Here is a 25,965-nt window from a genome sequence, read left to right as displayed (position 1 = left end):
CTCACCAGCGCTAAACCCGGGACTGGACCGAGCGGAGTTGTGCGTGTTGCCGAAGGGGGGTGGGCCGGGGGAGGGGAGGTTCGTTCCGCGGAGCCGCAGCCAGAACCGGGTGAGGCTTATCCCCGCTGTCTTTCCAGTCCAGGTCCGCCGATAGTGGGGGTGGCTGGGAGCAGCGCAGCCTCGGGAGGAGGAGGCGGAGGCGGAGGCGACTGGGGAGGCGGAGATGGGTGAGGGCAGCCTCCGGAGCCTCCCACCGACCCGGGATTAATACCCCGCGGCGCGGCCGCCGTCGCCGCTGCCGCGTCGGGGCCTCGGGGGCTGCTCCGGGCTCCGTTCATGTCACAGGCGTCTTCGCGTGCGGCCCGAAGGGCTGCGAGAGTGAGGGCGAGGCCGGGAGGGCTGGGTGAGGCGGACGCCAGAGGCGGGGGTCGCTCGGGGGGCGGGGGCTGCCCGGGCCGGGGCGGTGGGAGGTCGCGGGGTATTTTTCCTTTCTTTCTTGCGGGGGGGGGGGGGTGGAAAGGTGGGGGGAGGGGCGCCTCAGTTCGTTCTCCCGCTCTCGGGGCTGCGCTCCCACCGTCTCCGCGGTAGCCTGAGGTCCCCAAGTTTTTCGGGGCGAGGGTGCTGCCTCTGCCCCCACCCGGTCCCCTCCGACGCTCTTCTCTTCCCTGGGCTGCGCTGCGCGGCTCTTGCTCCTCACGTATTGTTTGGCTGGGTCTCTAATGGCGGACGGGGAGGCAGCGCTGCCGGTCGCCGACTGCAAGGGGGGGGGGCAAGTCTCGGGCCCAGGGCAACTGCTTGGGGCAAATATGGGAGATAGCAGCCCGGCGGTGACGTGAGCCGCCCCTTACCTCGGAATTGGTGCCGGGAGTGACGGGGATGACGCTGGGTGGGCAAATTTAGGAGGGAATACTGTTCCCTTGCTGGCGTCGAGGCAACGTTTACCCTCCCCCCCGCCCCTTCCCAGTAGCAGGCTTGGTGCCCTCCAGCCTCCTCCCTCCAGATTTTGCCTTTCACGTGGGTTTTGGTCCCAGATATATATTTTGCGCGGTTTTGCTCTACTTTACGTGGGAGGGGATTGTTGGTCGCGAGCTGGGGAGCAATAATAGAAGGGCCAACCTCCTTGACCTCTTATTCCCTTCTCGGCTTCCTCCTGGTGGAAAGGGCTTGGTTCTCCCACCTGGTTGGATGGTCTTGATCCATTTTTCATTTTTCCTCTTACCCCAGGACCAGGAATCGCCTTCAGCCCTATCTGGTGCATCTTTGGCAGAAAGTGAGGAAAACACCCCCATTGTGAGTCCTTCGCCCCTAATTTGTTGATCTTAGAGGACGTTGTCAGGTTGTAGGGGTTCAGCCATGGGAGTTGACTATCCCCGTTGTTTTGAGGGGGAGGAGCTTTCCCTTGGGTGGCAGCTGCCCCCGGGGTGAAGCCTGGGTAATGGCTGATGAGGCAGCTGGGAGTGGGCGCTGCTGTTTCCACCGCTGCAGACATCTCTCCTGCTGCTGCAATACCAACCTCAGCAACCAGACGACGGGCTCCTGCAGCTGCTCACGTTACCCGGGAGGAGGGGTGGTGCAAAGGAGGGCATATTTCTGGTGCCCTCTAGAGTTCCAAAGTGGGAATTGAAGTTATTTCGTTTTAAATGCTATGCGTGCAACCATCTTTAACACTTTTTCTTCCTTTACAATGGAAAATTGATTGTAGGTTTTGGAAAAATAGAATCATTTAACGTTTTGTTTGTGTCTGATTTAAAAGACTTAGGGTTCATGAGTTGGTAGCTCTCTTTCATGACTTTGCTTGGGAAACGGCAGTGAAATCCACTCTTCTAGTGTTCTAGTTTATCCAACTAGGTAACTAGCTACTATGCAGATTACGCTAGTCCACTGCTCCAGATAATCTCTTAGTAGTCCATCTTCTGTGTTGATTAGTCTTCACTTGAGTCATTCTTGAATGTGTCGCCTGAGTGATTTAATGCTTGTAATTTGTTGGTTTTAAGGAACAGTCTTGTAATATACTAGGCAGCAAAATAAACATAGCCAGTCAAAATTTCTGTCAATTGAGATTAGTTACAAAATATCAGTGAAGCTAGCACTCTGGACACAATGTATCTCATTGACAGTTGATTGTCCTGAGCTCTGGACACATTGTATCTCATTGACAGTTGATGCTGTAACTTGTAGCTCTTTGTCAGAGGTGAGTCATAAATATAGTATATAGCTCATGCTTAAATATTAAGTCCCAAATGGATCAAAGTTAATAGATGATGAATATTTGCTGAGTACTAATCTTAAAAATGATGTGAGGATGGCAGCTTATATTTTAATACACAACATTCTAGGCACGATGCAAGGCACTTTCATTATTATTTCCTTTAATTTTAGCAAGTAGCCTGCAGAGTAATAAAAGTAGCACATGTTGAGCCCTTATTGTATGCCAGTACAATTCTAAGTTTAAAAAAAAATGCTTATTATGGAAACCTTAATTTATGAGTGAGGACAGTAAGCTGAACCTTTGTATACCTGTCATTTACATTCTATAATTATCAACACATATCCAAACTGATTTTTAATATAAATTAACATAATCCTCCCAAAATGATGTACTGTATGGTGGTATGATATTGTCAGAGACCAGTGGTACATGTACTGTTTTTATTTCTAATTTGTAGAGGAGGAAACAGGCATAGGGAGGTACCAGGTAGTAATAGTAGTATCAGACAAGCAGTGTGATTAAAAGTGCCTAAATTCAGCAACTATGCTGTCCTGTTTTAAAGTACATAATATACTGGCTTTACACATTTGGAAATTAAACCATGAAAAAGCCAAGGTTAGAATCCTCTTAGCTCATGTTCTTTTCCTAGAGAACAGGTAAATAGACAGCAAATGTTTGAATCTTACTGAGTACCTTTTTGAAAAATAATAGAACTTTAGTTATCGTTAGATTATTTTACTGCCTTATTTAAAAACTGTCTATTTGATGCGTGACTGGGTGGCTTAGTTGGTTTAGCATCTGCCTTCGGCTCAGATCATGACTTAGGGTCCTGGGATGGAGCCTCACATTGGGCTCCCTGCTCATGGGGGAGTCTGTCTCTTCCTCTTTCCCCCACCCCCCCACTGGTGTGTGCGCTGTCTCTCACAAAAATAAATAAAAACTTAAAAAAACCTGTCTATTTGTATCAGAAGTAATATATTCTTTTTCAGTATGTCTGTACAGAGTCTGTAATTGTTTCTTAAATACTGCAACTTAAATGAGTATAACTTGTCTGATGAGTTTAAGGCTCTTTTCAGCTATTAAGTCATTGATATAATGGATCAAGGATCAGATCTTCACAAAGATGGGCAATGCTTATTTTATCACCACATATTTTCACAAAAAATTTAACTTTCTTGGATTTTTTTCTTCTTAATTATGTTGATGGGAGAAGGTTGGTAATTGCTTATATTTAATAGACATTGGGAGTGAGGACATACAAAATGTATAATCAAGATTATCTGTAATGTCAACACATATGCTAATGAAAGCCATGGTTCCTTCTCATAATACCAAAATGTGGTCCTTGTCAGAATTTAAAATTCCTTTGTTTAGAAAGACCAACTAGTGGTGTTTTAATGTGCCAGACAGTAAGATGAAGGTAACCTGATGATTCAATTGACCTTGACTAAATAAGTACTTTATTATACTTACTGGGCACTTAATGTGAGTTAGGTGATTTTTATATGTACATATGAAGTGTTTCAGCAGTTAAAAATACTTTCTATATTTATGGCATCTTTCTTTAGTGCATCCTTAATAGTATGTATCCCCCTTCTCCTGCCTGTCATTTTAAGATTTTAAAAAAATTTATTTTAGAGAGAGACAGCACGTGTGCGGGTGTGCACAAGTTGGGGGTAGGACTGAGGGAGAGGGAGAGAATCTCAAGTGGACTCTGAGCTAAGTTCGGAACCCTGATCATGACCCTGAGATCATGACCTGAGCCCAAGAGTCTCACGCTTAACAGACTGAGCCACCCAGGTGCCCCATGCCTGTCCTTTTAAACACTTGGGGGAAGGATACAGGGTGGTCTCTACTTTTCCATGTTATATAATGTCATGGGACAGACTTTTGTGCCTCATGTGGTGAGACAACCCTGAATCACTCAGATATCACACAGATGCTGACGTAGGAATGTTTCAGACTTTTGCATGGATATAGAGCTTGACAGTATTGTCTTTGTACAACAGTGGTTTTTTTTTGTTTGTTTTTAAGAAAGGGACGAGGATGGGGATGGGCAGAGGTAGGGGGGAGAGAGAATCTTAAGCAGGTTCCGCTCTCAATGGAGAGCCTCATTGCAGGGCTGGATCTTACAACCCCAAGATAATTATCCCAGCTGAAATCAAGAGTCCTACACTTAACTGACAGCCACCCAGGCACCCCAACAGTGTTCTTTTCTTAAAGATTGTTCTATTTTGCTCTTGTTTGAGGTACAGAAGTGCATAAACAATGCATTTAAGGTGAAGTGAATCTTAGAATCAGATGCTGTAGTAGTATCGTGATGGAAAGCATATGTATGAAATACTGGGATCTCTGTGTTGTCAAAAGGTGTGGTATAATTAGACATTTTATATTTTTTGTCCTCTAGGCATTAATATCTGTCTCTGTCCCATTAACAATATTAATGTATATATTATACTGAATAACATTTATTTTAAGAAGACTTTGGCATATTCAACTTGCGTGTGTATTCTTAAGTGAGCCCAAATGCAAGTGTTTTCCCCCCCTGGATTCTCAGATAGTATTTGTGTAGGGCATTTTAAGTTACTTTGACTCCATGGATTTTCCATTTTTTAATTTCAGTTGGTTAATTTTCTTCTATTTCTGTCAGAGAGTAAAATTGGGACTTTAGTCTTGAACAGGACATTTGAACTATTCAAGTCTAAAAGTTCTTATGCACAATTCTAATATGTAAGACCTATAAACTTGTCAGTGAGAAAAATTGCTGTTGCATAAATCCATAATTTTTTTTAAAGATTTTATTTATTTATTTATTTATTTGATAGAAAGGCAGCGAGAGAGGGAACACAAGCAGGGGGAGTGGGAGAGGGAGAAGCAGGCTTCCCGCTGAGCAGGGAGCCCCATGCGGGGCTCCATCCCAGAATGCTGGGATCATGACTTGAGCCAAAGGCAGACGCTTAACAGCTGAGCCACCCAGGTACCCCAAATCCGTAATTTTTAACTACAGGACTCTGCGTAACAATTGTATTTTATTTTTTATTTTGGTCGTATACCAGCAGGAAAATTCTGTTTTACATAGTTGGAGTTGCAAATTCTTTTTATCTGCAACCTGTTTTTTAAACAAGTCACTTTGGAATCTTAGGTTTCTATTATTAAAATAGAAATGGGAAGGGAATTATAAGGGCCAACACCAAACACAAACTTGGTAACAAGATACATTGGTCATCTTAAATGTTTAAAATTTGGATTGTGAGCATATCTGTTTCATTTCATATTTTAAAATCTAATTTTGTGCATCAAGTGTTACATAACACTTTGGAACTGCAGAAAAAAATTTTGTAAACCATTAGGAAAATCTGTTATGGAGTTTGAAAAGGATGTTTAAAGAGGTTTACAAAATCACTTGGTCACATTACTAGTTTGGGATTTGTTCTTAGTTCTATTTTATTTTTAACTTAATAGCAGTACATTGAAAGTTAGATGTAATAAAATTTAAGAAAAATTCATGGTCCTTAAATTGAAAGAAATAATTTTATTGATTTGATTACTGTCCTGTAAGTATTAATATTTACTATTACAAGAAATGATTTGAGAGTAAACTTTGGATATTAGGGTAAGTAGGTAATGAATATTTAATAGGTCTGGTTTAAGAAAAAACTTTTGAATATTTGTTTCATTATTACATGTTATCTGGTTTTTGTTTATCCTTGACGAGTTACTGTTACAGAATTTTAACCATTCTTTTTAATATCAGTAGACTGCCAAGGGTCAGGTTTCTCCTACTTCTCCAGAGTGTTCTAGATTTTTTTCCTCTGGTGTTCCTAGTGAATTTGAAGGTCGAATTTGTTATGTGAATTTAAAATTTAAAGGTTAAAAAAACCACACCCAAACTAATACAGTGTTATATGCCAATTACATCTTCATTAAAAAAAGTTTTAAAATATTTTATTCTTAAGTTATTAAATATTTTAGTATGGTTCTCATATTTAAAATTAATATTAAATTAATTTAAGAGTAATCGTAATTTATTAGGATTGTTGCAACCTCATTAAAAAATTGAGAAAGATGTTACAATTCTTTAAGTTATTTCTAACTGTACATTTTAGGTTGGATAAGAAAAATACTTAAATGGTGATTTTAAGTGAGATCGTGGTGCTTAGTTACAGATTTCAGACAGAAGACAGTTCACAAAATATGGCATACAAGGAGACAAATTCTTTAGTTTTTTACTTTATGGCAATGCCAATACTTTTGCTGTAGCCCCCTAGATAGATCCATTATCTGGATTTATTATTATAAGAGTTTGGAACTGAAATCATGCTTTGTAACTTAAAGAGATTTTATTCGTAATACTGGACCAGTTTTATAATCATTTCTAAGAGGCACGTCTTTTGACTAGAAAGTGTAGTATTTCTTGGACTGTTGAGCCGGCTGGACCAGACTGAGAATAGTTCAGGGTAATCAGGGCACTGCAGAAATAATTTATTCAACAATTTATGTATTGTAATGTTTATTATATATCAAGTAATCATTAAAAAAATATGTTCTGTTAGTAGTTGGCCAGCACTTTCTTTGGCTCAATGTTTGGAAGAGCATTTCATTTAGACTTATAATGCTACACTCTAGGACCCTAATTTGGAATTTGTAAGATTTTGGTTAGGCCGGTAATGATCAGATTAGTGAATTGTGTTTCTAGTTCTATAGAACTAAAGAAATATTAGAGTAGAAGTAAAAATTTAGTTTATATAAAATTTTTATTTTATCGTTTCATCGTGTTTGTATTTTTTTCTTCAAAGCTTGTCATATTTTAATTATTTCAGTTTAATTATTTCTGGCCCTAACGTGATATTTAAATTCTTACATGTTCATGGTTGTATGTTTTTGATGTAATGAAAACTTTTTGTTTTAATTTAGTTATATAAAATCATTACTATAAGATTAAGCTAGTTTTAATCTTACAACTTTATTTTTTTATTATTTTTTTAGAGAGAGAGCGAGAGAGCACATGTATACTTGCAAGCAGGAAAGGGACACGGAGAGGGAGAGAGAGAATCCCAAGCAGACCCCATGCCCAGCACAGAGCCCAATGGGGCTCCATCCCCCAACCCTGAGATCATGACCTGAGCTGAAATTAAGAGTTGGACACTTTTCTTTTTTTTAAGATTTTATTTATTTATTAGAGAGAGAGCATGTGTGAGCGAGCATGAGTGGGGGGAGGGGCAGAAGGAGAGGGAGCAGCAGACTCTCTTCTGAGCAGGGAGCCCAACTTGGGGCTTGACCCGAGCCAAAGGCAGACAGTTAACTGACTGAGCCACCCGGGTGCCCCTTAACTTTACAACTTTAATTACTATGAATATTGTCTCACTTTGTGTTTTTATTTTTGTTTGACTCTTAATATTGTATAGGTCTGTTTCTTAATCAAATAAATTTTAACTCCTTAGTAAGTCATTTTGTTCTATAGCTGAACAGTTCTATGTTGCATATCAAAGAGAAGCTACTGTTCACGTTAGTCTTTGTCTTCCGTGACCCAAACTCCTGATTTCTATTATTTTCTTTATTTGTGTATTACACGTTTTCCATCCTTATGTCCTTGCTCAGCTGGTTTCATCCTATCTTCCTCCTGGACTTTAGTGTTCATTTGTTTTTCCCATTTCTAACTGCTTTTACATTTAGAAAAAAAAAATACCACACAGTATCTGTACTTTTTTGGCTTTACTTGTATGAGGCATATCCAAATTTCAGTAAACTTTTGAATTTGCTGAGATCATGGAATGTGGGTGTGGTTCTAGTGGTATGTTGGTACCTCACATGGAAGGGGAACTAGTGGACTTAACTTGAGTTTTTCTGCCTAAAGAAATTATTTTTGTTACTTGATGTTGCTAGGGGATTTGCAGTGTGACATGTGTTTGGAGCCAGAGAGATTGGGGTTCAAATCTACCCTTGCTTATGAGGGAAACTTTGGGATGAGAGTTTTCTTTTCTTTTCTTTTTTAAAAGATTTTATTTATTTATTTGACAGAGATAGGGACAGCCAGCGAGAGAGGGAACACAAGCAGGGGGAGTGGGAGAGGAAGAAGCAGGCTTCCCAGTGGAGGAGCCTGATGTGGGGCTCGATCCCAGAACACCAGGATCACACCCTGAGCCGGAGGCAGATGCTTAAGGACTGAGCCACCCAGGCGCCTCTGGGATGAGAGTTTTCTTAAACTAGATGGTGATGATAATTGCATAAGTGTATAAATTTACAAAGAATTGTCAAACGTTTCACTTAAAATGAGTAATTTAAAGATTTATTTATTTGAGAGAGAGAGACAGAAAGTGCACTAGTGGAGGGAGGGGAAGAGGGAAAGGGAGAGAGAATCCCAAGCCGACTCCCCATTGCCGGGCTCGATCTCAGGACCCTGAGATCATGACCCAAGTGAAATCAAGAAAAGCTCGCCCAACTGACTCAGGCAACCTTAAAGTAAGTAAATGTTTACTGTATAAAAATTATGCCCCTATAAAATTGTTAAAACCAATTTTACTCTATCATTTATTTACCAGTTTGTGGTCTTTAGTAAGTTATTTAACCTCTGAGCCTTAGTTTACTCATCTGACAAATGAATATAATCCTGCTTTTCTGTGATTGCTTTGAGATAAAAATTAAAAATCATACAGAGTATGTGACTGGCCTGTAGGTGCTCAGTTAATAGCTGCTAAGATTCTTAATCTGTCTGAATGGGCCAAACATGAAATTTTTTTTTTTTTTTTTTTGCCACCACTGGTAAAATAAACTCACTGAATGCTCATCTGCTAGTAGAGGGAAGGAATTCTTTCTGTTCACTGATTTCTCTCTGCCTGCTCCTTTGTCAGTCTATAAGTATGCTAAAGTGCTCTCTCCTTCAGAATCTCTATAGAATCTTTGTACACCTCCTAACTCCTTCATTTTCCCCTTATTTTTCAAAAGAAATTTCACTGATTTGTGCTCGCAGCACTATACCAAATCTGTATTTTTGAGGTTGCTAGTTATTTGTCAAATCCTTAAGTGCTTTATTTTTGTCTTAATTCTTTAGCATTTGAAATTTAATACTCCTTGAAACTCTTGATTTCTGGGACTGCAAACGTAATGTGGTCTTACACTTCTGTCTCCTTTACTTCCCCTCATCTGACTCAGATGTTAAGACTTTTAAGTGTTTTTATGTCCTAAGGTACTCAGCTCTCTCCAGTTTTGTTTTGTACATTGACTGTAGTCCATTGTGTTCAATAATAGGGAGTTATATTTACAAGGCAACTTTCATCCAAGTCCTTATTCCAGTCTACAGCCAGATTAATTTTTCATAAAGCCCAGTCTGATCACATTACTCACTTTGTAAAAATTTGAGAGATTCTTGTTGGCATGTGAAACAAAATAGGAACTAAGCTTTAAAACCCTTAAACAGAAGAAATCAATTAGGAAATGTGTTATATTTGATTTTTAATAGGTTCTCAGTGTTCATTTTGAAGAGACAATCATGTAAGTGAATGAGTATAAACAGTGAAGCATAATAGGTAATATACAGACATGAGTAGTTACATGCATGTCAGAGAGGACAGTTCTTAATATTTTGGTTATAAAAATAAAACATGCCCTTAAAATCTTTAAGTACAAAAAAAATGTGATATAGAAAATGGAAGTCCCCCCAGTCCCTTTTATTTGAGATGTTTACATTTTTATATGTGTATTCTTAATTTTTCCCTGTTCATCATACTAATGTTTTGCATGTATTATATTATTATCAATAACTGACATTTTCTACACAAGTCTGACATGCTTGTAATTCCTTCCCTGTCCTTATGTTGCAAAAGCCTTCAGTTGATTAATGTTTGAATTCTAGTGGTTGATTTATTAGAATGGTTCATAAGTCTCAGTTCTTTGTGATTGAGGGATAATGTGGTATAATGAAAGGTATGTGGACTTAAGGCACAAACTCTGGTTTTGCAGCTAACAGCAACGGTAGAACATAGGAAAGCTACCTGCTTACCTAAAATAGTTTACTCATCTGCAAATTGGGGTAGTAACAATAATAATATATTTAAGATACCTATTATAAGGTAAATTTTAAGGTAGTTGTGATGAGCGTGCTACCAAGTATGCCTTTTATAAATGGTAGTTACTGTTATTTTATTAGATATGTGATAAAATTTAGAGACAAAAAAGTAGAACTCAAGGCATGAAGGGATTGAATAAAAGGAATTAAACTGAAATAAGACTGTGTGCCTTTGCTTCAGAGTTTTATGTATTTACTTTCTGTAATTTGTCTACCAAAGGGGAGAAAACAGATTTTCTTTGGTATACTCTATGTTCTCTTTGGTCTTAAAATGAAAGGAATACAATCAGTGAACATCTGAAGAGCATATCTCTGGGAGAGGATGCTGGTAAAAATTGTCATTAGTGTCGGGGTGCCTGGGTGGCTCAGTCAGTTAAGCCTCTGCCTTTGGCTCAGGTCGTGATTCTGGGGACCTGGGATTGAGCCCTGTGTTGGCCTTCCTGCTGAGCGGGGAGTCTGCTTTTCCTCTCCCTCCGAACCCCCTCCCCCCCACTTGTGCTCTCACACTCTGTCTCTCAAATGAATAAATGAAAAATCTTGTCATGAAAAAAAATTGTCATGAGTTTTGAGTTTTCAAAAACAGGGAATAGATTTTTCTAGTAATAATCTGTATTGGAGAAATAGATTCTTAGTACCTGAAGCCTTTTTGAATCTGTGATCTCAGTTGCTTATTGATGCAGGTATTATTGTTTCATTAGGTTAGATGGGTCTTAATCATGGGACTTTTGAACTGTAAACAAAGTATATTCTTTGTAAAGCCCTTTATTCCATCACGTTAAAAAACACTGGGAAAATTTGGTATCAAAGACAGTCATTATACTTGATCGTAGATTTGGAATACCAAGTGTTTTAAGAATAAATGAATGTTTCCAAATTAACATATGTGGTTAAAGTTTACTTGTGTTGTTGTAGATTTTAAACTATGTATGGAGAAGGAAGTGTGGGTTTATTTAGCTTTTTTGGTTAAGGATTAAAAAGGGATAGGGCATGATAACCTTTTATTAGGGTCTAAGATTAAGCCATGTTACTAATACGTAGATTGAAAATGGAGGTAATAAAAAGTCATGACCAAAGACACAGGGCAGAGATTTTTATTGTTTCATTTTGAGGGCATTATTTTAATTTCCTGTTTTATAATGGGTAAACTGAAGCTCAGGTGTGAAATGATTATTCTTTAGACCACAGGAAGGGAGGGAGAGAGAGAGCTAGAATTAAGTTGTGTGGAAGTGATAGGGGATAGCAGCGAAAAACCAAAGAAGAACCCACAGAAGTTATTTGTTACCTCCCTTTATTAGAGAAGAATTCTCATTCAGTAATTATTCAGGCATTATGTTAACTACAGAGGATACAGTGATAGGCAATAAAAACATAGGTCTTTGCCCTCATGGAACACACAGTCTAATGGGGGATACAGATTACGAGTAAACAGAATTATAAACTGGATAACTGCAGGGTATAATGATGCAAGTATAATAAGGGAGAACTTATTTAGACCTGAGATGGGTTAATGAAGTGTTTGGTAGGGAAGGCTCTTGAGACAGTGACATTTATTTTTATTTTTTTAAGTTTATATGTAAATTCCGGTTAATATACAGTGCAATATTTGTTTCAGGTGTATAATACAGTGATTCACCACTTCCATATATCACCCAGTGCTCATCATAACGGGTATACTCCTCAATCCCCACTACCTATTTCATTTTTTAAAAGATCTTATTTTTATTTATTTGACAGAGAGAGCACAAGCAGGGGGAGTGGGAGAGGGAGAAGCAGGCTCCCTGCTGAGCAGGGAGCTCGATGCGGGGCTCAATCTCAGGACCCTGGGATCGTGATCTGAGCTTGAAGCAGACACTTAATGACTAAGCCACCCAGGTTACCCCCCATTACCTATTTAACCCATCCACCTCCCTTCTGGTAACCATCAGTTTGTTCTCTATAGTTAAGAGTCTGTTTTTGGTTTGCCGCTCTATTTTTTTCTCTTTGTTGATTTGTTTTGTAAATTCCACATGAGTGAAATCATATGGTATTTGTCATACTTTGACTGACTGACTTTGCTTAGCATAATACTCTTTAGCTCCATCCGAGTCGTTGCACATGGCAAGATTTCATTCTTTTTTATGGCTGAGTAATACTCCATGTGTATACAAACACACACACACACATCTTCTCCATCTGTCAATCAGTGGGCACTTGGGCTGTTTTTATAATTTGGCTATTATAGGTAATGTTGCTGTAAATATTGGGGTGCGTGTATGCTTTTGAATTAGTATTTTTGTATTCTTTGAGTAAATACTTAGTAGCATGATTGCTAGATGGTAGGGTAGTTCCATTTTTTTTTCTTTAAAGATATTATTTTAGAGAGAGAGAGTGTGCGCTCAAGCATGGGAAAGAGCAAAGGGAGAGGGTGAGGGAGATAATCTCTAGGAGACTCCCTGCTGAGCGAGGAGCTTGACAAGGGGCGTGATCCCAGAACCTTGAGATCATGACTTGAGCCTAAACCAAGAGTCAGATGCTTAACCTACTAAGCTACCCTGGCGCCCCAGGGTAGTTCCGTTTTTAACTTTTTGAGGAACCTCCATACTGTTTTCCAGAGTGGCTGCACTACTTTGCATTCCCACCAACACTGCAAGAGGGTTCCCCTTTTTCCACATCCTCACTAATACCTGTTGTTTCTTGTGTTATTGATAGCCATTCTGTCAGGTGTAAAGTGATATCTCATTATAGTTTTGATTTGCATTTCCCTGATGATAAGTGATGTTGAGCATCTTTACACGTGTCTGTTGGCCATCTGTTTAAATGTCTGTTCATGTCTTCTGCCCATTTTTTAATTGGGTTATTTGGTTTTTTGGGTGCTGAGTTTCATAAGTTCTTTATATATTTTGGATACTAACCTTTATCAGATATGTCATTTGCAAATATCTTCTCCCATTCCAAATGTTGCCTTTTAGTTTTGTTGGTTGTTTTCCTTCACTATGCAGAAGCTTTTTATTTTGATGTAGTCCCAGCATTTAATTTAATTAACTAATTTATTTTTTTTAAGTAAGCCCTAAGCCCAATGTGGGGCTTGAACTCACGACCCCATGGTCAAGCGTATGCTCTACCAACTGAGTCAGCCAGGTGCCCCCATAGTTTATTTTTGATTTTATTTCCCTTGTTTCAGAAGACGAGGGAGTGACATTTATACTGAGACTGGAAAGAAGTTCAGAAGAGATTGTTTCTGACAGAGAAAGATTGTGTGCAAAGGACCCTTTGGGACAAGGAGGTTCTTGGACCCTTCCATGAACTAAAGAAGGCTTAGTTTAGCAGAGACCTAATGAGCAAAGCAGGGGAAGAATAGTGCTGAAATTGAGCCTAGCATGTAGGCAGGGATCAAATCTGGCAAGAATCTTACAGGTCAGGGGAAAAATCTTAGGTTTTCTCCTAAGTACACTGGAAAGCCATGTAGGAAGTCATTGGTGTGTAGTATGATATTTTAGGATCCTTTTTTAAAGGATCTTTGGGTATTCTGGGGAATGTGGTGGGTAATGTCAGTAATCCAGCAGAAAAATGATGGTGAATTTTAGGGCTAGAGGGATATCAGAAGAAATGGACAAAGTGGATAGTTTCAATATTTATTTTGGAAGTAGGTAGGACTTGGGGATGACATGGCTGTAAGGGAAGAAAGAAGAAATTAAGAATGACCTGCATATTTCTGGTATGAGTAGCTAGACACGTAACTTCTCTAAATGGCAGACTGGAGAATGTGCGGATATAAGAGTGAAAGAGCAAGTTAAAAGTACTAGATGTAGGAAGTAGGCAGTTTAGGACTTTGAAACATCTTGATTGAGGTAGATTAAGGAGACCTAGGGTATTGGTAATATTTAAAATCAAGGGAATGGATGAGATCCCCAATGAAAGTTAAAATTACTTGAAAGTAACTTGCAGTTAAATTGTGGTCCTATGGGGAAAAAATTATTCCATACTCCTAGAAATTCTATGCCCTAGAGATAACCTGTATGAGTTAATTGATTTATTCATTTATTAGATCAAAGGGATTTTTGTTTAGACTCTATCATAACCCTTGAGCGGAAATTTAGTATATTAGTGAAACGATTTTTATCAGTTTCTAAAGTCAGAGTAGCATCATTTTAGATATCTGATGAAGATATGTTAAAAAGAAACTTTTGTGGCTAGATTGTAAGCATCATGAGGGCATTATCTGTCAAGTCATCAGTCATCGGTCTCCCGGCCCCTTTCCTCACTTCCCCAGAGATTAGTAGTAGTATTATCAATTTAATGTTGATTACTTCAAATTCTTTTCTGTGCATAAACTAATATGTACCCATGAAAATTACATAGTAATTTCATGTGTGCATTTTAGAATATGTATACTATACATATCTTTCTCCAACTTGCTTTTTTCACTTAGTGGTATGACTTAGATATCTTTGAGTTAGTAAATAAAGATCTACCTCTTTTTTTAACTGCTGTGTGATATTTCATGTGATAGATTTAACATAGTTTAGACATTCTGTTGATGGACATTTAGTCTTTTTGCAATGTTTTATTATGCTACACAGAATATATGTGTAGTAGTTTCTCTGGGTTCATGCGTGTTTTTGCTGGGGTAAGTTCTGAGAATAGGTGTGACAATAGGAATTGCTGAGTCAGAGTCTATATGAATATATGTTCTAATAGATAACTATCAAATTGTCTTCCACTGGACCACTGTATTGACTGCATTTCCACTAGTTTCTCTGCATTTTTGTAAACACTGGGTATTATCAGATAGTTAAATTTTTGTCTACTTATTTATATTTTTTAAAAAATTATTTATTTATTTTAGACAGCAAACTCCTGTGGGGCGGGGTGGCAGAGGGGGCAGGAGAGAAAGAGGGAAAGAATCCCAAGCAGATTCACCCGCTGAGCTCCATCTCACAACTCTGAGATCAGGACCTGACCCGAAACCAAGAGTCGGACGCTTAACTGACTGAGCCACCCAGGTGCCCCAAATTTTTGTCAGTTTGTGATTTTTCTAACGTATGGATATCAATTCTTTGTTATATTTGTTACAATTATTTATGTATATACGTACCTACAGTATATTTTTTCATTTTGTATATTTCTACACCTTACTGTGTTTCTTTGCTATGTAAACATTTTATAATGTAATGGGAAAAATCTTTTTTCACTATTGCAAGAGATAGGAATAACCATAATGAATATGCAAGGCTTTTATGAAAGATTTTATAAAATAATATAGGACATAATAAGAAAACTAGAATGGAAAGGTATGCATATGTCTGGATGGGAAGGATTCAATAATGTCAGAATGTTAATTTTTTTCTCCGAATCTCTAAATTCAACGAAACCCTAATCAGATCCAAGTGTGTACGAAATTTAAAAGGTAAAAAGGATAAACAGTGAGAAGGAAGATGTTCCTCTGTTCCTGACCCACCTACACAGTTCTCTTCCGTATGGGCAAACCCCTGTTGTCATTTTCTTAGAAATTTTTTTTTTAAAGATTTTATTTACTTGACAGAGAAAGAGAGCACAAGCAGGGGGAGTGGCAGGCAGAGGGAGAGGGAGAAGCAGGTTCCCCGCTGAGCAGGGAGCCCAACGTGGGACTCGATCCCAGGACCCTGGGATCGTGACCTGAGCCAAAGGCAAGCTGCTTAACTGTCTGAGCCACCCAGGCGTCCCTGTTCTCTATACTTAAGAGTCTTGTTTCTTGGTTTGCCTCTCTTTATTTTTTCCCTTTGTTCGTTTGTTTTGTTTCTTAAATTCCACATATGAGTGAAATCATATGGTGTTTGTCTTTCTCTGACTGATTTATTTTGCTTAGGGAAATACACTCTGTCTTCATCCACGTTGCTGCAGATGGCAAGATTTCATTCCTTTTTATGGCTGAGTAATATTCCAGTGTGTGTGTGTGTGTGTGTGTGTGTGTGTGTACACACACATACATTTATATACCACATCTTCTTTATCCATTCATCAGTTGATCGATACTTGGGCTGTTTCCATAATTTGTCTATTGTAGCTAATGTTGCTGTGTAAACATTGGGGTGCACATATGCCTTTGAATTAGTATTTTTGTATTTGGGTAAATACCTAGTGCGATTGCTGGATTGTAGAGTAGCTCGATTTTTAACTTTTTGAGGAACCCTTTGATCTTTGTCAGTGTAAGCAAAAAGTGGTGTCCTTTTAGAATTTAAATTTATATTTCTTCTAAATATTTCATATATTTAAGAGCCATTTGTATTTCTTTTCTAGTGAACTATGTTCTTTTTTTTTTGTCCTTTATTCTTTTTGGTTGTTGGTTTATCTTATTGGCTATAGAACTTCTTTGTCTAGATTTTTTTTTTTTCTGATCTGTGTTGCATATATTTTCTTCATAGTTCATCATTGTGTTTATTTGTGCTATTCCCCTCCCCCCATGTAAATGTCTGATAAAATACACTAATGTAAAATTTTCCATTTTTTTCTGTTTTTAAGTGTACAGTTCATTGGCATTAAGTATATTCACAAAAATGTTTTATAAAAAATCACCATTATCGATTTTTAGGACTTTTTCATCATCTGAACAGAAACTCTGTACTCATTAAACAATAGTGCCAGTACTCCTTTCCCCCAGCTCTTGGTGACTTCTCTTCTACCTTTTGTCTCTATTAGTTTGCCCATTCTGGGTACCTCAAATAAGTAGAACCAGAACATTTTTGTCCTTTTGTGTCTGAATTATTCACTTATCATGTTTTCAAGGTTTTCTATGTTGTAGAATGTATTAGACTTTTCTTTTTAGGGCTGAATAATAATAATCCATTGTATTTACATCTTGCTTGTCTTCATTCATTTGCTGTTAGACTTTTGGGCTCTTTCTACCTTTTGACTGTTGTGAATAATGCTGGTGTGGACATTGGTTCACAGGTATTCATATGAGTCCCAGCTTTCATTTCTTTTAGGTATATACCAGGAAGCAGAATTGACTGATCATGTGTTAATTTTATGTATAACTTTTTGAGGAAACCCCAAACTGTTTTCCAAAGTGGCTGTACCCCATTTTATATGGCTCTGAGCAGCAATGTAGAAGTGTTCAAATTTTTTCTTTCAGAAGTGTTCTAATTTTTGTACATTTTCACCTTGTTATTCTTTCATTTTAAAGATTTTATTTATTTGACAGAGAGAGCATAAGCAGGGGGGAAGGGGTAGAGGAGAAGCAGACTCCCCGCTGAGCAGGGAGCTTGATGTGGGGCTCGATCCCAGGACCCTGGGATCATGACCTGAGCTGAAGACAGGCACTTAACTGACTGAGCCACCCAGGCACCCACCTTGTTATTCTTTATAAAAAAAAAAAATCCATCCTAATTGCTGTGAAGTGGTTGTCATTTTGTTTTCTTTTCCTTTTTTAAAAAAATTTTTAATTGTAAAAAACACATATCATGAAATTTGCTATCATAACCATTTTTAAATGTATAGCTCAGTAGTGTTAAGTATATTCATATTGTCATGCAACAAATCCCCCAAACTTTTTCATTTTGAAAAACTGAAACTCTGTACCCATTAAACAATTCCACATCTACTCCTCTCCGCAGGCCCTGGTAACCACCCACCTACTTTTTGTTTGTGTGAATTGACTTCTTTAGATACTTCATGTAAGTGTGATCATACAGTATTTATCTTTATTCACTTAATATAATGTCCTCAAGATTCATCCACGTTGTAGCATGTAATAGGTTTTCCTTTTTAAGGCTGAGTAATATTCCATTGTATGTGTATATCACATTTTATTTATCTAATCATCTTCCTGTGGACTTTCGGTTGCCACTTCTTGGCTATTTGTGAATAATGCTGCTATGAATGTAAATGTGCAAATATCTCTTGGAGATCCTGCTTTCCTTTTTTTTTTTTTTTTAAGATTTTATTTGTTTATTTGAGAGCGAGAGCGAGAGAGCACAAGAGAGGGAGCATGAGCAGGGGAAGCGGCAGAGGGAGAAGCAGGCTCCCAGATGAGCAGGGAGCCCGATGAGCAGGGAGCCTAATGCGGGGCTCAATCCCAGGACCCCGGGATCATGACCTGAGCCAAGGCAGACGCTTAACTGACTGAGCCACCCAGGTGCCCCAGCTTTCATTTCTTTTAGATATGTACCCAGAAGTAGGATTGCTGTATCATATGGTAATTCAATTTTTAATTTTTTGAGTAACCTCTATACTGCTTTCTATATCTGCTGCTCCTATTCCAACTGTCAGTGCACGAAGGATGAAGTTTCTTCCGCCAAATCGATTTATCCTCAGAAACATTTCTTACTTTTTGTTTTGATAGTAGCCATCCTTATGTGAGATGTTATCTTTTGGTTTTGATTTACATTTCCCTAACTAATGCTGTTGAGCATCTTTTCATGTGTTTACTCGTCATTTGTATATTTTCTTTGGGGGTGAGGAAAGTATCTGCTTAATTCTTTTGCCCATTTTTTAATTGTTTTTGTTGAGTTGTATGAATTCTTAATATTTTCTGGATACAAATAATTGACAAGTCCAAAGTCATGAAGCTTCCCCTCTGCTTTAAGAGTTCTGTAGTTTTAGTTCTTCAAATATAGGTATTTTGATCCATTTTGACTTATTACAAAAGCCTATTGTGTTTTGTCAAAATCTTTTTTGCCTCAATTGAGATGATGTGTGTTTTTCCTCCTTCTAACTATTAAAATGGTATAGTATTTTGATTTTCTTAAGTTGAATTACCCTTGCATCCTTGGATAAATCTCACATAGTCATGATGTATAATCTTTTTAATATGCTTCTGGTTTTAATTTGCTACTATTTTATTGAGGAGTTTTACATGTATATTCATAAGGAATGTTGGCCTGTAGTTTTCTTGTAATGTCTTTGTTTGGATTTGGTATCAGAGTAATGCTGGCCTTGTAAAATGAATTTGGAATTGTTCTCCCCTTCATTTTTTTGGGACCAATTTGAGAAGGATCAATGTTAATTCTTCAAATGTTTGGTAGACTTTATCAGTGATGCCATCTGTTCCTGGACATTTTTTTATTGGGAGATTTTGGATGACTGATTTAATCTCTTTGCTTACTGTAGTTCTATTTAGATTTGATTTGATTTGATGTAATCTCTACACCCAGAGTGGGACTCGAACTCACAACCCCAGGATCAAGAGTTGCATACTCTACTGACTGAGTCAGCCAGCCACCCCTAGATTTTGTATTTCTTCTTGAGTCAGTTTTGGTAGTTTGTGTATATCTAGGAATTTGTCCATTTTATCCTGGTTATCTGATTTGTTGGCCTACAATTATTCATTGTGCTCTCTTATAATTCTATTTCTATAAAATCAATAGCAGTGTCCTATTTTCATGTCTGATTTTAATAATTTGAGATTTTTGTTTCTTAGTTAATCTAGCTAAAGATTTGTTAATTTTTTCAAAGAACTGTCTTTTTGTTTTGATGATTTCTCTACTTTTTTCCCTCTATTTTATTTATCTGTGCACTAATCTTTATTTCATCCTTTCTGCTAGGCTTGGGTTTACATTGCTCTTCCTTTTCTGGTTTCTTAAAGTATAAAGTTTATCGATTTCAGATATTTTTATTTATTTATTTATTTATTTATTTATTTATTTATTTATTTATTTATTAAGATTTTATTTGAGAGAGAGAGAGCATGAGTGAGAGCACAGAGTGAAGAGCAGAGGGAGAAGCAGACTCCTTGCTGAGCAGGGAGCCTGATGTGGGGCCTGATACCTGGACTCCAGGATCATGACCTGAGCTGAAGGCAGATGCTTAACCGACTGAGCCACCCAGGCGCTCTGATTTCAGATATTTTTAAATGTAGGTGTTAATAGTGTTAAACTTCCTACTGAGCATTGTTGTCACTGCATCCCATGTTTTGATATGTTGTGTTTGTGTTTTCTTTGGTCTCAAAGTGTTTTTTCATTTCCCTTGTGATTTCTGCTTTGATGCATTGATTGTTGAAGTGTGTTGTTTAATTTCTAACTATTTCTGATTTTCCATTTTTGCTTCTATTATTTTTAATTTTGGCAGTATTTACTTCATATACTTTGGGCATTCTTTTGTTAGTTGTGTATATGTATATATATTTATATCTTCTTGATGGGTCGAATCTTTTATCATTATATAGTGGCTTCCTTGTTCTCATAACCTTTTTTGACTTAATGTTCGTTTTGTCTAATATTAGTATATCCACTCCATTCTCTTCTCTGGTTACTAGTTGCATGGAGTGTCTTTTCTGTTTATCTACTTTCAGTTTCTTTGTGTCTTTGTATCTAAAGTGAGTCTCTTCTACACAGCATATACATAGATTCTGTGCTTTTTAAATCTAACCTGCCAATCTTTGTCTTGTAATATAATTTAACCTATTTAACCTCGTTACATTTAAAACAATTATGAATAAGGAAGGATTCACCTCTGCCATTTCGCTATTTGTTTTCTGTATATCTTATATGTCTTCCCCCTCCCCTCACCATTTCTTCTTTACTGCCTCCTTTTGTGTTTGATTAACTTTATTCTAGTGTACCATTTTGATTCCCTTTACTGTATAGTTTAAAATGTTTTTTCAGTGGTTACCTTGAAAATTAAAACCATCTTAAATTTACAACTTATTGGAAACAATACCAACTTAGTTTTCAGCAGTATGCACTCTACCATTATATATTTCTGTCCTCCCCCTTATTTTTCTCAGGTTATATCTTTATATGTGTATTTATTAACATATACTGATAATTGTTGTTTTATCTATTTGTCTTGTAAATCATAGGAAAAAAAGTAATTACAAACTACAAGTACAGTGATACTGGCTTTCTATTAATTTATATAGGTAATTTCACTTACGTTCTTCATTTCTCATGGCTTCAGTTTACTCTGTAATGTGTTTTTGTTATTGCCCAAAGGATAGCATTTCATGCAGGTATGAACTCCCTCTGCTTTTGTAGATCTAGAAATGTCTTAGTTTCTCCTTAATTTTGGAGAAATTTTTTGCTGGATATAGAATTCTTGGTTGACATTTTTTGTTGATCACTTTAAATGTCATCCCACTAGCTTCTGGCTTCCATGGTTTCTAATGAGAAATAAGCTGATAATCTAAATATTATTATTGAGCATTCATCATACATGATGACTTCTCTCTTAAAATTCTCTTCGTTGGCCATTTTGTGTCTTGTGGATATCTTTGAGTTTATCTGGCTTGGAATTTGTTGAGCTTGTTGGATGTGTATCGTATTTATTAAGTTTTAGGTCATTATTTCTTCAAATATTTATTCCTGTCCCTTTTGTTCTCCTTATAATACATATGTGTTGCTATGCTTGGTACTGTTTTGTAGATCCTTCAGGCTCTCTTCATTTTTCTTCCTTTTTTTCTGTTTGTCAGATTGGGTAATTTCAGTTATTCCATCTTCCAGTTTACTGATTGTTCTACCTGTCCAAATCTGCTGTTGATCCTCTCAGTGAATTTTTCATTTGTTATTGTATTTTTCATTTCCAGAATTTTTGTTTACTTTTTTATAATTTGTATCTGTTGGTATTTTCATTTTTATTATGCCTTGTTTTCTGATTTCCTTTAGTTCTGTCAGTGCTTTCCTTTAGCTCACTGAGCATATTTAAGATAGTTGATTTAATGTCTTGACTAGTTATTCCAAAATTTGGGATTTCTCAGGAATGGTTTCTGTCAGATTCTTTTATTTCTGTGAATAGGACCTACTTTTCTGTTTCTTTGTATGTTTTGAAGATCTATTCCATTATTCCTGTGGTGAGCTAAGTGACCTGACAAAAATTTCCTTAAATGTCTGGGTGAAAAAAAAAATGAAATGAAGAGTCATGTCTCATTAAATCTGATAGATGCTCCTGGGAAAGCTGTTATTGCCTAGAGGGCTGAAACCAAAAGAAGCATCTGCTTCAGACCACCCCAAACACAGTTCCAAAGTTTTTAGACGTTCCTCACTGCCAATCCTCTGACCAGCCAGACTTTCCGGGAATGCAGGATGCTATCCCTATAGACAAGTTAGGGTGAGGAATGGGGGATGATTGCTGGTTCATGCATTCTGCTAAGTTATGAATGATCAACAGCTTCTTCCTGAAGCACTCCCCTGGTTGTTACAAGTGTTCATTGGGGTTTCAGGGATCTAAAGTATTTGGTTCCAATCACTCTGTCCAGCTCAATGGTTACTTGCATGGAGGTACCCATACCTAGAACTTCCACTCTGCCATCTTGTTGATACCTGTCTTGATTTATTTTTCATATCATACTGAAGAGGACCAGTTGCCTTGTTTTTTGTGCTGATGAGGATACTTTTTGCCTTATGACAAGTGAATGTTAACTATAAATTTAACCTCATTTGTAATCCAGTCATTTGAAAACTTTCTTTAGTAGGTGTTTAGAGTTTTACCTTTTTGAGATCTTCTAAGTGAGTCACAATGAATCCATGCTCTTCTCTTTTCCCTCTTCTAACATTTCTGATGCTGTTGAATTTTCCCGTTCTGCTTGTCTTTGGAGGTTTGTCTTTTTTTTTTTTTTTTAATCTCTGTATTTAGTTGGTCTTTGGATGGAAGCAAAGTTTTATATCTGTCTCCAATTTGCCATCCAATTAATTTTTTATTGATTGACTTATTTATTTTTGGTGGGGGGAGAGGTAGCGAGTATGTGAGCCAGAGGGTGGAGCAGAGGGAGAGAAGCAGACTCTCCACTGACTGCAGAGCCTGACTGCGGGCTTGATCTCATGACCCTGAGATCATGACCTGAGTCAGAGTCAAGAGTTGGAAGCTCAACCAACCGACTGAGCCACCCAGGTGCCCCCCATCCCATTAATATAATATTCTACATATTAATTTTGTTTACAGTGCTTGATTAAATTATCTCACTGCAGTAGTTTTTCATGTAAATATTTTTGGTCTTTGAGGTAAAAATTAACCTGATTTGCGTGTAAGTATAATTTTTCTTTCAAAAAATTTTTTTTCAGATTTATTTGAGAGAGAGTGCACGAGTGGGAGGGGGAGAAAGAGAGGGGGAGAGAGAATCTCAAGCAAACTTGCCACTGAGCATGGAGACTGGTGCGGGACTCAATCTCATCTCCCTGAGATCATGACCTGAGGCTGAGCCAAAATCAAGAGCCAAAATCAAGCTGCCTAAGCCACTGTGCCAGGCAGGCTCCAGTCCTTTCAAATTTTTATGTCTCCTTTTCCTTTTCATATAATCAGCCTTGGCTGGTACTTAGGGAACAGTGCTATATGGTAATAAAGAATATCCTTATCTTATTCTTGACTTTAATAATAATGTTTTTAATATTTCACATTAAATTTGGTGATATCCTTTGGTATTTTATATATGTAATTAGAAATCCATCTATTTCTATTTTTTTAAAGATTTTATTTATTAGAGAGTGTGTGCACGCATGTGTGTCTCCTAGCAGGGGGAGAGGCAGAGGGAGACAGAGAATCTCAAGCAGACTCTCTTCTGAGCATGGAGCCTGACATGGGGCTCAGTCTCACGACCCTGAGATCATGACTCAAGCTGAAATCAAGAATCAAGAGTTGGGCACTTAATGGACTAAGCCATCCAGGCGCCCTTATTCCTATTTGACTAAGAATTTTTTCCTTTTTTTTTTTTTTTTTTAAAGATTTTATTTATTTGACAGAGAGAGCCAGAGAGCACAGGCAGGGGGAGCAGCAGAAGAAGGAGGAGAAGCAGGCTTCCTGCTGGGTGGGGCTCAATCCCAGGGCCCCTGGATCATGACCTGAGTTGAAGGCAAACACTTAACTGACTGAGCCACCCGGCACCCCAAGAATTTTTATTCCTAAAATTTAAAATTTGCCATTTTGACTCAGAACTATTAAAAGTACCCATGATCACATATTGACTAACCTTTGCTGTAGAGAAGAATTCACCTTAGCTTTCTTTTTAACACTTTCAGTACCTAGAAAGCTCTTAGACTTATCAGTGACAAAATGATAATTGTTTTTCTTGAATCATTTTGAAGTGCTTTCTTTCTTTTTTTTTTTTTTTTAAGATTTTATTTGTCAGAGAGAGAGAGAGGGAGTATAAGCAGGGGAAGTGGCAGGCAGAGCAGGCAGAGGGAGAAGCATGCTCCCCGCTGAGCAAGGAATCCAATGTGGGGCTCCATCCCAGGACTCTGGGATCAAGACCTGAACCAAAAGCAGACGCTTAACTGACTGAGCCACCCAGGAGTCCCTGAAGTGCTTTCTTTGTGACTTTTCTCTGAATGTTGATAAGCTTTTTTCAGCAAGTGCTGATACTTTATTGTTAGAAATGTCAACATTTATATTTTAATTACACTTTCTTTTTTTATGAGAACATTAAGTATTGTATTAATTGATTCTTGTTGAATCAAAATAAAGACCAAATAAAACTGTAAAGCATTCATCATTTATGATGAACATCTTAGTTTGTTGGGCTGCTACACTGAATTACCAAAGACACCAAACATTCATTTCTAATGGTTCTGAAGGCTGGGAAGTCTAAGATCAAGCCTCTGGCAGATTTGGTGTCTGGTGTGGGATAACTTACTGCTTCATAGATGGATTGCTGTCTTTTCACTATGTCGTCATATGGTGGAAGAGGGAAGGGAGCTCTCTGGGGTGTTCTTTATAAAAAGGGCACGAATCCTATTCATGAGGGCTCCACCTTTGTGACCTAATCACCTCTCAAAGGCCCTGCCTCCTAATACCATCTTAACATATAAATTTGGGGGGACACAAACATTCAATCTGTGACATTGATGGAATATCAGTGGAATATCAATGTTAGAAACTTAGTCAAAAATTACCTGGTAATTGTTTAGGAGCGAACAGTGTGCTAATTGATTTTCACATCTGGTTATCTTTTTGAATTCTAAGAAAAATCCTAAGAACTATTTTTATACCATTTACTCTAGGGAAAACTGAAGCTCAGAGAAGTAAAGGAATTTGCTAAGTGTAAAATAGCTAATTAGAAGGGACTTGATGCAGAAAAGTGCCTAAATGGAATGGATTTTACATATATAATGTAGAAGTGGTCAACTTTTAATCACATTTAATTAGGTCAAGTTGTAATCACATAAACAGAGTAAATTGGGTGTTGGTGGTTGAAACATATTCTCAGTGACATATAGAAGTGGCCAAATATATTTATAGTATAGGATTTGAAAACAGTTATTATAGTTGAATAGTTACTCTGTTGTGAGAAGTGGATTACTACAGAGAGCTAACTGGTAAAGAAAGTCCTATTCTGAGCTGCAATGTATTCTTCTGATTGATACCTAGCCGCCTTCCACTAGAGGATATTATGAAGTCAGTTCTAGCTTTTCTGTCTTAGAAATTGTTGTCTTCTGTTTTAGGTGTGCTAAAACCATAGGATCCAGAGAACTCATGCATTAAAAGTTTATGCATTTCATAACATCTGTATATTTATGCCTTCCTTTTTCCTCTGAAGATTGTTATGTTGATGAGGATACTTCCTACCTTGTGGCACATGAATGTTAACTTCAAGTTCAACTGCATTTCTTCCATTTGATACTTGTGTAGTTTGAATACTGATTTGGTTATTGTTTTACTAAATAAGAGCTGTGCTGTATTTATTGTTCAATACTTAATTACATATTACATATCAATATGAATATTCAAATCCTGATATCCAGCTTACTGGCTGTGGTCGTGGGCAGCTTAGCTTTGAAGATTATTATTATTTATTTATTTATTTTTAAAGATT

The 25,965-nt window shown here is 37.6% G+C and overlaps 1 protein-coding gene across 2 annotated transcripts in view; it reads left to right on the top strand.

Moving 5' to 3' along the window:
- The first annotated feature begins 244 nt into the window (after positions 1 to 244).
- Positions 245 to 25,965, top strand: part of ZMYM2 (zinc finger MYM-type containing 2) — a 104,580-nt gene continuing 78,859 nt past the window's right edge. The window contains exons 1-3 of one of the 2 annotated variants that reach the window (XM_045797139.2): positions 245 to 403; positions 1,225 to 1,290; positions 17,843 to 17,902. In XM_045797139.2, coding sequence (XP_045653095.1) covers positions 17,901 to 17,902 — 2 coding nt within the window. In that variant the 5' untranslated portion in view covers positions 245 to 403; positions 1,225 to 1,290; positions 17,843 to 17,900. Of the gene's footprint in view, positions 404 to 1,224; positions 1,291 to 17,842; positions 17,903 to 25,965 lie in introns of those variants that run through there. The other variant, XM_087865244.1, reaches the window with a different exon arrangement.

The sequence above is a fragment of the Ursus americanus genome, chromosome 10 (genome assembly GCF_024610735.1).
Source record: "Ursus americanus isolate L20-20 chromosome 10, mUrsAme1.1.p, whole genome shotgun sequence".
NCBI lineage: Eukaryota > Metazoa > Chordata > Mammalia > Carnivora > Ursidae > Ursus > Ursus americanus.
Note: the sequence above shows the minus strand (reverse complement) of the source record. Positions and strands in the feature narration are given on the sequence as shown.